General features: G+C 39.7%; 2 protein-coding genes across 2 annotated transcripts; one reads left to right on the top strand and one right to left on the bottom strand.

Annotated features, from left to right (window-relative positions):
• Nucleotides 1-5,547: 5,547 nt before the first annotated feature.
• On the bottom strand, nt 5,548-6,236 carry LOC132859780 (growth arrest and DNA damage-inducible protein GADD45 gamma-like). Its single transcript, XM_060890724.1, has 3 exons — nt 6,085-6,236; nt 5,788-5,992; nt 5,548-5,661 (listed from the first exon to the last, which is right to left on the bottom strand). The coding sequence occupies exons 1-3, from the start codon at nt 6,183-6,185 to the stop codon at nt 5,548-5,550; spliced, it is 420 nt and encodes a 139-aa protein (XP_060746707.1). The 5' UTR covers nt 6,186-6,236.
• A 3,549-nt stretch (nt 6,237-9,785) lies between these two features.
• On the top strand, nt 9,786-11,168 carry LOC132859778 (growth arrest and DNA damage-inducible protein GADD45 gamma-like). The gene is made up of 3 exons (XM_060890723.1): nt 9,786-9,985; nt 10,107-10,311; nt 10,438-11,168. The coding sequence occupies exons 1-3, from the start codon at nt 9,843-9,845 to the stop codon at nt 10,549-10,551; spliced, it is 462 nt and encodes a 153-aa protein (XP_060746706.1). The 5' UTR covers nt 9,786-9,842; the 3' UTR covers nt 10,552-11,168.
• Nucleotides 11,169-12,078: the final 910 nt, after the last annotated feature.

Here is a 12,078-nt window from a genome sequence, read left to right as displayed (position 1 = left end):
GTGGAGGAGGAGAGGCCCACACTGGAGCAGAGACGAGCAGGCCAGCATTAGGCAGGAGGCCTGACCCTCTGACTACACACAAAGAGACAGCTGGCCCACATAATGAGTGATTACCATAGCGTGCAGACTGGAGCCCCTCAATCTACAGACCATAATCTGCCAGGCCGCCATGGCAGGATGGGGGACAGCAACTGGCCAATTAAGAAAGTTCTACATATTACCATGGAGGGATGGCAGCAGGCGCCATCGATAAAAGTTGACAAGAGAAGGGGTTGGCTTTTGGAAATGAATTGCTGCTGATGTTTTTCCAGAAATATGCTGCATTCCATTTACACTAAGAATAGTCAAGTTCCCCTCCAGTACTCTTTCTCCATGTATGATTATAAGCACCTAAAAAACTACTCACAGTCATCATGATTTGGTTTCATTTGCATCACAATTAAAGCGAGGCAACTCACTTTCCACCAAAACAGAGCTTGTATCTGATAAGGTATCTGTTAAGAAAACATGGAATACCGATGTCTGTGTCCCTTGTGACCTGTGTCCCTGTCCTCTCCATCACCCTTCACCCTTCACCACCATCTGCTCTGGCTCAAGGGACATCCCCACCCTGGTTTATTAGTTGTTTTACTCTGGATGGGTCAACAGGGATCTGGAGAAAGCACTTGACAGTCATGTGGTAGCAAAGACCCTTGTAAAACTGGAGACCAAAAGAGGGGCCAAGGCATATATGGAATGAAATATTGTGACATTGCAGCTATAGCCTTCTTTCAAGCCCCAGGACAGCTGAAAGCAGTGGCAAAAGCAGACCCTCATCCTAGTCAAGGTCCCTCCCTAAGGTTTATATCAATCAGTGCCTATATGACAGCAGGCCTCATCTCAGCAGCATGTGTGAACCCTCCTTCCCTTGCTCCCTAAACCACTAGAAGAACACCCAGTATGCCTGACAGGAGGTCTTTTTAGAGAGTGCTCCATGATTACAGGGGACGCAGCAGCAGGTCCCCCGAGGGAATGTAGCTTAAAAGGAGAAGGCTTGTGCCAGGCACAGGGTCATCCCTTTCCTCTTCCCCTCCTCCTACCCCCTTGCTTGCTTGTACCTAAAGCTCCAACTCATTATGCACGGCAGCAGATGGAGCAGGTTTTGTGGCCTAGTTGCTGGGTAGATTGAGGAGTCCAATGTTTGGGGGCCCGGCTGCAATTTTTCAGTCAGCAGACGCTCGTTGACAATAAAGGCTGCCTACATGCTACTGCTTTGTTCTGCACTGGCTCATTTGATTAGTTCTATATTTTAAACCTTTTGGGTGTTTGGAGAAATCCAGAGGTCATTCAGATGCATTCAGAGTTCAGCTGTTTACTCCCACAACATGGTGCATGGGTGCCAACAGTATAGCTTACAAGGAGACAAATAATATGTGTATTTGATGAACATCATAGATATTAAGGTAGTTGCTGTTGTGCTGATGACATAAAAGGGCTTCTAAGGCCTTCTGTGGCTTCTAAGGGCTCTTTTCTATATAAAAACTTCAATTGAATGTTTCCTTTATCACAAGGGTTTCCTAGTAGAATCTAAATACTCCTGGTTGAACCCAAAGATACAGGAAGATGAGCTAAGCATTCTCCTCAAATTAACCAATCAGGCTGCAGCTGGATGGAAAATGTAAGGTGGCATGCTGGAGCAAAAAATATATTAAAAGTTTAACAACATAATAGTCAGACCACATTTGTTTCTTTACTTTCTTTACACATTTTGATTAATATTACAAGCATTAAACTAGTAACCATTTTTCTGTGGTAAAGATTCTTCAATATTTATGCAGTTAATTGTTTAAGTATAATTGTATAAGTTAATTGTATAAGTTATGTTAATCTATACTAAATATTAAACACTAAGTGGCTCCAGGAGTGTGTCCTCCATTTATTGTTTCTTCAAGTCAAGTCAAGAAGCTTTTATTGTCATTTTATCCATATACAGTATAGCTGATGCAGTACACAGTGAAATGAAACAAAATTTCTCCAGGACTAAGCTACAGAGCTAAGGACTTAAGTCCTAGCCACATAAAGTGCAACGTGTGCCATCTTCTTATGGTGCATGTTGTTGTTTTTCTTGTCTTTTCTCATCCTACTCTAGGATCAGACATTTGAAACCATGGGGGATTTGCTGTTCATCAACCAGATGGCACTTTCTCAGCCAATCACAAGCTGTTTCCATCTGAGTCAGAGGAGAAAGGCCTTTAGTCATACAGGGCAATCAGATACAGGGTTATTATTCCACAAAAGTGAAATCCACATCACTGATAATTTAGCTTATTTTATTGACTCATATAGACCGTTTTATTTTTAAGTGTTAATATAAAAGTAAAATTTGTTTGTTTATCGCATAATTGCACATTTATGTTTTAACAGAAATTTTGGATTGTAAAAGAAATTTTTTGCTCCTAACTTTTGTAACTTTTTAGGTTTTATTTTCTCTAGTTAATCATTAGATTTAGTGCAAATGTTTGCAGGGAAATTGATGTATGGACCTATTTCAGGGACAAGTCCTAAAAATCCACTACCAATGACCAATTTTATATGGGCCCAGTGCTTCTCCTTGTATGAGGCTGCATCTCAGGCCTGATACGATATGGAATTTACAGTCTGCTTTTGGCTAAAATGAAAGCGACCCATGCATAAACACTGAGCACTCCATCTTTAAAATTCATGTTTTACATTAATGTCATTTTGTCCAGACCCAATCTTTAAATTTTGAAATTCACAAAAAGATGAAAACATAGGACACCCGAAATTAGAATTTCAAAAAACACATGTTTAAGAATGCAATCAAAACTTGATCTAGATCCTTTCCTGCTTCAGTTTAAGTTATTGATGGACGTCTTTGGTCAGTCAGTGCTTGCTGGGATGATTGATTGTATTTGGGCCATTTTGGCTACTCAGATTTGGAACAATTTTGACCCACAATCCACTTTGACCTAAATGATCCTAACCGTAACTAAAGAATCTGCTTTCTGTGAATTACTCATGAAAAATCTAAAATTGAGCAGAACATTTCTAGGCCTGACACATAAAATCTAGCCTATTTATAAAGCTATCAAGTTTAAAGGCCATGCTTGATTCCAGAGCCTCATCACATGAACTGACACAATAGAAATAGAAGTTTTCATTGTCAGCTCACTGATCTTTTAGCTTCCAAACGACTCATATTAGAACAGACAAATTATGCAATATGACCCATGATTTTTCTTCTTTGCCTTACTATTGTGCCTGTTTAATCAATTTGTTTTTATATTAATATCATTAACATAGTAATATTACATTTCAAATGTGGATTAAGAACAGGAGGAATTCCTGCATTAATGTAAGTATGTCTGTGTTTCTGCTTTATTAACAAGATTCATTTCCATTTATTCTGACAACTGATCACCTTCACTAATATACTAATTCACCTATACTATATCGAACACAGAACTCATCATTCAAACAAACAGCTCAGATGAATGATACTAAATAATTAACACACAACAACAGACTGTAGTATATATGCGAATCATCTTGCAAAGTTCAGCTGAATGAATAAATGAGTAAATGAATGAATTAATGAATGAATTTCATCAAATACATTAATAAAAAAAAAAAAAAAAAGAATGTGGAACAATTTAGAGAATATATGCAAATTAGCTCACAATATTCAACTAATGGAATTGTTTTAAAATAACTGACTCATTTGCAATTATCAGTTTGCACTCAACTGCACCAGTTAAATATCTTCAATTAATTTGGTTCTTTGCAAAGTCTTAAGTCTGGTTAACACAGTGATGAGCTTGATGCTTATTTATCCAGTTCCACCTATGTTTGTTATTGCTGTCTCTTTTATTTTTTCCTCATCCAGTCTGTTTCTTGATCTCATGACCTTTTGTTTTTCATTACATTAAAGTATACGTTTGACCTTTTGGTTACAGTGTAAGATGTGAGTGAAACATAAACCTTTACTCCAGCCTCTGTTTCTCACTTTTTTTAAAAAAAGGTACAGGGCAGTAGTTTGATGCCAGCATCTAGAATAAGCATCATTTAAATTAAACTTAAGAGGTTTTTAATGATAAAATAAACAAACTATGGGTGTAAAATGCTTTTAATGGGCCTTCTGTATAGCACTTCACACAGAACCAGTCACTGCCACTCACTCCTTTTACGAGTCTTTCTTATCATTTTACTTAAAACCATGCTAACCAAACTGGGTTCTACATCTGTATTTTCTAGATGTGCATACATCTGAACTGTTAATAGTTAGTGTTCATAACAATTTTCTCTCACAAAGTTAAAGAACTCCTAAAGATACAGATTTTGAACTCTGCAACAACCTTGACTTTCTCCATTTCACTGTGTGGAAACTTAGGTCTTTCCAGACATGCTCACTTTATACTGTATCTTAGTGTGTTCTCTTCTCATGTGTCTACTTATGCTATTACACCATTCATTTGTTGCTTTACTGATTGCAAAGTTTGTAACACTTCTCCTTATTAGTGTTTAATCCAAGTGCTGCATTCAGCTTTTCAACTCTTCTGAATATGCTGCACTTACATTTGTTAGTTGACAAAATCTCAGCGTCTTTTTTAAGCATTTGGGAAAACTATAGTTTGGAAAAATCATGTCATCTGTCAAATGGAAATGGACATATTTGGTGCACAGGTAGAATATTAATGTAAACACAGTATCAATTGGCTAATGATAGTGCCATGTAATCACATTTTTTTATTTTTAACATTTAAGATAACTTGACTTATTCAGTCTTATTCTGTCTGATCAACTGAGAGATCTAGACTTCAAATAAAATTCCCAGAATGTGCATGACAAAATATATACAAATGAAACCAGAGTATGTACTATTCTTTATTCATTTTTTTTGTATAACAGTTAAGTGAAAACTTTACAGAAATGCATTTTCTCTAACTCGTTTAGCTATTGTTGTATTTTTTTTTTTTTTTCTAAAGTGAAACCTTTAGACTTTATTTCTTGTCATATATATATTACTAAAGTTAAACCTTTAGAGAATAAGACAATTCTGGAAAGTGGAAAGAAGCACATTGCCGACAGTAAGGTACGTTATACTGTGCGGCAATTACGTTTTTTTTTTTTAAAAAAATGTCCCTGATGTTAAGTCCATTTTTCTGAAAAACGTCGCTACGACGCACCACCGCGTCCTCTCGTGTCTTGATGCGAAGTTTGCGCTGTGAAACACAAACTCGCTTTCTCCTTCCTCTCCAAACCTCATCCGCACAAAGAATGAGGGCCGCTGGGTCGCTCTCGTGGCATGCCCGGCCTCGTTCACATAAAGAAGGAGGACCATCTTGGCATGGACGGGACGAGAAGCGACGGAACCGTGAGGCGAAAGGCCACTTCGGGCCTGCATGCCCCGCGCTGCCTGGACTGCATTAAAGCCTCTTCAGAAGCATCCAGGGATGTGAAGATACATCATCATCCTTTATTCAAAGGATGCATGTATTTCCATTAAGGGTTAACAGCCTCTCGTGTGAGAAGAGTCCCATCAGCAGATCAGCGAGTTGGCAGACTGATCTCTGGAAGCCAGTCGTTGGAGCGGCGGCTTTCCTCACAGAACATGTGCAGCTTCTCCAGAGCTGGATCTTCCCACGAACCGTCAGCTGGACTCTGTGGAAATACAATAAAAATGATGATGAGAAACTCTGTTCGGTTGTTCAATACGTTAAAATGTGTTGTCAAATGTTCTGATTGCCGCTGTAGACATATTGCTTTAGCAGGTACAGCATGACTTACCGTGATAAGGAGGCAGTGACAGTCCTCAGTTTGATCTTTAGCGCCGACAATTTCACCCAGACGCTGCACGTCGTCCACTCTCACGATGCTGATGTCGTTATCGAAGCAGAAAGCCTGGATGAGAGTGAAGTGGATTTGGAGCGCGATGTCGCACTCGAACTCTTCATCCATAGCCAGAACGCAGAAGGACACGCTGTCCGGATCACTGCAGAAATAAAAAGAAAACAGTGCATGAGCTTAAATTCACATAGCGTTAAGAATAATGTTCAATTCTGACCATGTATCAGGAATACTCACTCATTCATGATTTTAGCGCACTCGTAGACACCTAGGGTGACGTGACCCTCAGCCTCAGCGGACTTCAGAGCCTCAGCCAGTGATTTGCTTTCATTAACCATCTTGGGTTGGGTTTTTGTATTTGTAAAAGTGGTATAAAGTATCCTTCCAACACGCTTGCACAGTTTGGAATGATATTTTGGTGACACGCGTCTCATATTTATACTCGGATCCCGGCACGCGCCTGCAATCTGATTGGCTGAGGCCGGACAATAAAGGGACGAGCCCTTGGAGGCGCGTGCCTATAGACATGCACGACGTATCAAAGAATTAATAATGGGAAAAGGTCAATTTTGCAAGCTGCTGACTTTTAATTCGCATCAATTTTAATAGAAGGCTTTTGTTGACTGTAGACAAATAGGCACGTGCATTGCAAGATGCACAGAAGTTTGCACAGATTACAATAGATTTTAGATATTTTCATGTCGAAGATTACAAAGATTTAATAAAAAAAAAAAAAAAAAGTTCAGATGCCCCAACAACAATTCAGTAATACGATAATGTAAAAACATTTCAAGTTTTCGAAAACTATTATTAAAACAAATGTACTTGCTTGCAGTTTAAAATAGTGCTTCAGTGTGTAAACCTGTCAGTATGGAAAGAAAAAAGTAGAGTACTGTACCCATTTTGTCGTTTCATGTGAATTAATAGAACAACTAATAGTAAGAAAAATTATTTCTTATATTTTCATTTGCAGGCATTTTACTGGGCTTTAAAAACAACTGCAAAAAAAAAACATGCTTAAGAAGAAATGTTTTACATTTTACATTTTCATATCCCATCTTTTATTTTGGGTGACTGTCATGCCAACAAAGCCACGACCCTCCGAAAAAATATAGATAGATATATAAAAAGTGTGATTAGAACTGATCTTATGCACATTGGAATTGAAATCAGGGGTAATATCATGTGATTGGAGCTGATAACAGCAGACACGCGCGGCTGTTTTGCATACGCAAAGGTGGCCCGACTTTTGGACGCGTGGCATATTAAGACGACCCCCTCCCCATCTCTCTCTCTCTCTCCCCATCTCTCTCTCTCTCTCTCTCTCTCTCGCTCGCTCGCTCTCGCTCTCTTTCTCTCTCTAGCAGAGATAAAGCACATCTGCTCGTGTGGGATTGAGGGATCAATAATGTCTAAACTATAGCCATTATGCTCGTGCTCGATACTTTATGTGTTGTTTAATCAGCAGTTTGTTGCATATGCAGTGATTTGGTGGAGATGCATTAGAAGAAGAAAAAGAGGAAGAAGAAGAAGAAGAAGAAGAAGAAGAAGAAGAAGAAGAAGAAGAAGAAGACCAAGAAGAAAATGACAACTTTTATATAAATAGTCATATATAAACAGCTCGATGTTTCACAGAGATAGCTATAAAATATGTTAATTGGAAAAGGAAATGCATGTTACGTCTCTGAAAATAAGACAAGAGAGATCATAAAATTTAATCACGAAGGATTTTTTTTTATTCCAAGACAATACAGAAACAGTGAATAGATATATAGTATTATAACAGAGGTAATATAATGGATTTTCATTCTTTAACTTCTTCATAAAGTCAACACAAGTTTGATTTGTTGAAGCTTTGATACAACTTAGTATTCCACTAATTAAAACTTAGTATAAGATATAGTAGTGGTAATATTAGCAGAATACAGAGTGATCAGTTGAAAAGGTGTTCTTTTGTAAGGCAGCTCGTCCCTCTTCCTGTCTGACAGTAGCACGCGCCTGCTGTTGCGTTTAGGACAATAAGAAGCAGAGCAGCCCATTAAAAAGAGCCCAATTTATGAGGGTTAATCTACAACTCTTTGTGTGTGTGCGTGTGTGTGTGTGTGTGTGTGTGTGTGTGTGTGTGTGTGTGTGTGTGTGTGTGTGTGTGTTGAGTAGAGTATAGGGAGGGTACTAAAAGTAATTGTTCACAGGACCACCTGTCACTCGCGAGCACGCATGCAGCGCAGCAGCGCGAGACGGACGGGCTGCAGATGTGACGCGCACACAATACAGAGAGGCAGACGAACTGCACGCGCCTCTGTTGAGGTCAACTCTGCGGTTCACGTCCATGCAGATCGCACGAGTGCGTTTTATTCCGATTTCTGCGATACTCCAGTGGCCTATATATGCCTTTATTTTACATAAGTAAAGTTGTCAAATACTTATTCTTTACAAACAGGCACGTAAAATGGTCATTCAAGTGAACTAACCTATAGATTACGTTGCAGATTGCTGAAGGGATTTATACAAACATTTTTTATATAAATAGGTATTAACTTCCCATAAATTCATAAAACGTTTTCTATCATATAGTGATAAAAACAATGACATTTTGTTCATTTTTTGTTCTTTATGTTTTCTAGCACTTCTTTTTTCGATGGAAAAATTCAACAGAAAATTTCAATACAAACTTGTTCTGCTTTATTATAAATACTTTTGTGTTGTAGATCAACAATAGCGTTAGGTGCTGCAGGGTGAGAGGTAAAGAGTGAGTGGAGAGGGTGTATCCCAGTGAGGCCCCTCCATCTGCTCCTGTTCTGCACAGTAACAATAGGCTTGAATCTGTCAGAGTCAATCTGCTCTCAGTTCTCTCAAACACGACATTTCTATTTGCGGTCCTGTTTTGTTTTGCATTAGATTTTTGTGTGCGATCTTTAATGCTATTACACCGATGCATTATTTGAGCAGAAATGGTCCTATAACCTAAACGTTGTTTTGTATGCTTAATATTGTTGATTTGCAAATGCAACACATTTCATTACAAAACATGTTTAAGCTAGTATTGTTAGAGTACTGCGAAGTGAAACCCTCCAAAAAGTTTGTGCTCTTCCGAATATGCTGAATATAAAAAGTGCATCCTGTGTACATTTTTTTTTTTCCAGATGCATTTGCAAAGTGATCCCAGTGTGCAAAGCTTCTGTGTGTCACGTGACTCGGGGCCACAGAGCCAGGCAGATTGCATGGCAGGGCGTCATGGCACGCGTTACTCATTTGCATGTGTATAGGCGTCCAATAATAGAAGTTTCTGAACTGACAATAGGGCCGTTTCAGAATATCTACAGATGGCCACACTCCACCTGTCCTTTTGCACGGGGAGGGGTTCATATGCACACTTTCTTTTTTATGTGCAGCAGCTGTGATAAACCTACTGAATTTTAGAAACATACTTTTTCATTTTTACTCATAAAACTTTACTAGGTTCATATTTAAGCCTTTTTTTGTTATAAATGAAAAAGTTTCTCAATTTTAGAAGTGTCATTATTTATCTTCCATTAGCTTACTTAGACCTTTATAAATTGTATATCCTATGACAGAGACTGATTATAAAGTTGTATTAGTTTAAAAGTTCTAAATCACTTTTAAACAAATTCGCAACATTCAAATAAAGTGTTGCTCTAATTCTCATGAACCATGCATTCGACATGTATTTCCATATCTAAAGAAGATTCTGATTTTTTGCTCCTCTAATGCAAAAATGTTTTAAAGAACCATGCAGTCCAGAGCACAAAAAGGCCAGGGATCTCTGTAAATCTGCCACGAGCCGGAGTGTGACAATAGTATTAGCATACCAATGCAGCATGGTCCAATCAGAATGAGCGCCTTTCATGCGCACCACGAGCCCAAGAGTATAAAAGCCGACGCCTGGCTCTGATTCAGCACCAGTCTTTTTCGGACTATCCTGATCTCTACATCTCTACCGTGCACGTCTCGGAACGACTCTTAACTCCAACATCATGACTTTTGAGGAAGTTGCCATCCAGAAACCCTGCGAGAGAGCTCAGGGCACCGGTAATGCACTAGAGGAGCTTTTGGTGTCTGCCAAAACGAACGAGTGCCTCACCATCGGCGTGTATGAATCTGCTAAATTGATGAATGTGTAAGTATCCGGTCCGCGCACTTGCTTTTAGAATCACTAACGTACCTTACTGAGGTTGATTGAGTCATACATGTGATGCATGCAATTTTACTCATGCACTGTTTTCTTTTTATTTCTGCAGTGATCCGGACAGCGTGTCCTTCTGCGTTCTGGCTATGGATGAAGAGTTCGAGTGCGACATCGCGCTCCAAATCCACTTCACTCTCATCCAGGCTTTCTGCTTCGATAACGACATCAGCATCGTGAGAGTGGACGACGTGCAGCGTCTGGGTGAAATTGTCGGCGCTAAAGATCAAACTGAGGACTGTCACTGCCTCCTTATCACGGTAAGTCATGCTGTACCTGCTAAAGCAATATGTCTACAGCGGCAATCAGAACATTTGACAACACATTTTAACGTATTGAACAACCGAACAGAGTTTCTCATCATCATTTTTATTGTATTTCCACAGAGTCCAGCTGACGGTTCGTGGGAAGATCCAGCTCTGGAGAAGCTGCACATGTTCTGTGAGGAAAGCCGCCGCTCCAACGACTGGCTTCCAGAGATCAGTCTGCCAGCTCGCTGATCTGCTGATGGGACTCTTCTCACACGAGAGGCTGTTAACCCTTAATGGAAATACATGCATCCTTTGAATAAAGGATGATGATGATGTATCTTCACATCCCTGGATGCTTCTGAAGAGGCTTTAATGCAGTCCAGGCAGCGCGGGGCATGCAGGCCAGAAGTGGCCTTTCGCCTCACGGTTCCGTCGCTTCTCGTCCCGTCCATGCCAAGATGGTCCTCCTTCTTTATGTGAACGAGGCCGGGCATGCCACGAGAGCGACCCAGCGGCCCTCATTCTTTGTGCGGATGAGGTTTGGAGAGGAAGGAGAAAGCGAGTTTGTGTTTCACAGCGCAAACTTCGCATCAAGACACGAGAGGACGCGGTGGTGCGTCGTAGCGACGTTTTTCAGAAAAATGGACTTAACATCAGGGACATTTTAAAAAAAAAAAAAACGTAATTGCCGCACAGTATAACGTACCTTACTGTCGGCAATGTGCTTCTTTCCACTTTCCAGAATTGTCTTATTCTCTAAAGGTTTAACTTTAGTAATATATATGACAAGAAATGAATTCTAAAGGTTTCACTTTAGAAATGTCATCATAAAAAAAGGCATTAATTTTAATTCTAACTAATGTGATTGTGATTTTTTACTGAATGGAACAAAAATGAATAAACTGGTTAAATGAATACTGCCTAATGTGTTATTTATGCAATCGAGTCATTCACTGTGCCTAAATGTAAGTGCTGTCAAGTTTTGGTACTTACAAATGCTTGCATTGTGGGGCGGTGTATGTACTGTCAGCTGCCTGGCCCCATCCTGGCCCCATTGGCCGCTGATCTGCATGTGTATGACTCGAACACAATAGCAGCACGCCTCTGGCTCAGACTGGGGGCCTGCACAAGGGAGCCATTGTTTGGGGCGGCAGATGTCCGAGCTGCCATGCAAACTCCATCTGCCACAGGGAGCAGATGGGAGGTGAAGAGCAGGCATTGGGGGGAGAGAAGAAGAAAGAGGAGGGTGGGTGGTTGAATGCTGAACTCACTTTCGAGTTTGCTGCTGCATTGTGTACAATCTGCATCTGCCTGTACCATGTGCAAGGGCGACTGCACTCTCTTTTCAAATGGAAGTTAGCTTGAACACGGTAGTGTGACCATGCACACTGAAACAGCTAGTAATGAAAAAACACAAGTGTTTAATTAGAGACAATATTGGATGAATATCTAGCATTAAATTTGTGTTGATGTTTTTCCAGGAGCACTTACATGAACTCAATAGTTCTTTAATCTGAGTGCAATGAATAAATGTACTATAAGCTCTCAGTGATTTATAGCAAATATACTACATACTCACTGGTTCCACACATTTCAGTAGCTATTTTTTTTAACGTTAAGTGTGCTATGATAGATTATATTTTTAGGTACTGCAGGACTTTATAGAAACTTTACTGTTAAATTTGACATATTGTGCAACCTTTATATAATAAAAACATAGAGTCTACACTCTCTGGCCCTTTACCACCTGCCCCCATTCAGACATACATTGTAGTT

The sequence above is a fragment of the Tachysurus vachellii genome, chromosome 17, assembly GCF_030014155.1.
Source record: "Tachysurus vachellii isolate PV-2020 chromosome 17, HZAU_Pvac_v1, whole genome shotgun sequence".
Classification (NCBI taxonomy): Eukaryota; Metazoa; Chordata; class Actinopteri; order Siluriformes; family Bagridae; genus Tachysurus; species Tachysurus vachellii.
This window is presented reverse-complemented; position numbering and strand designations above follow the sequence as displayed.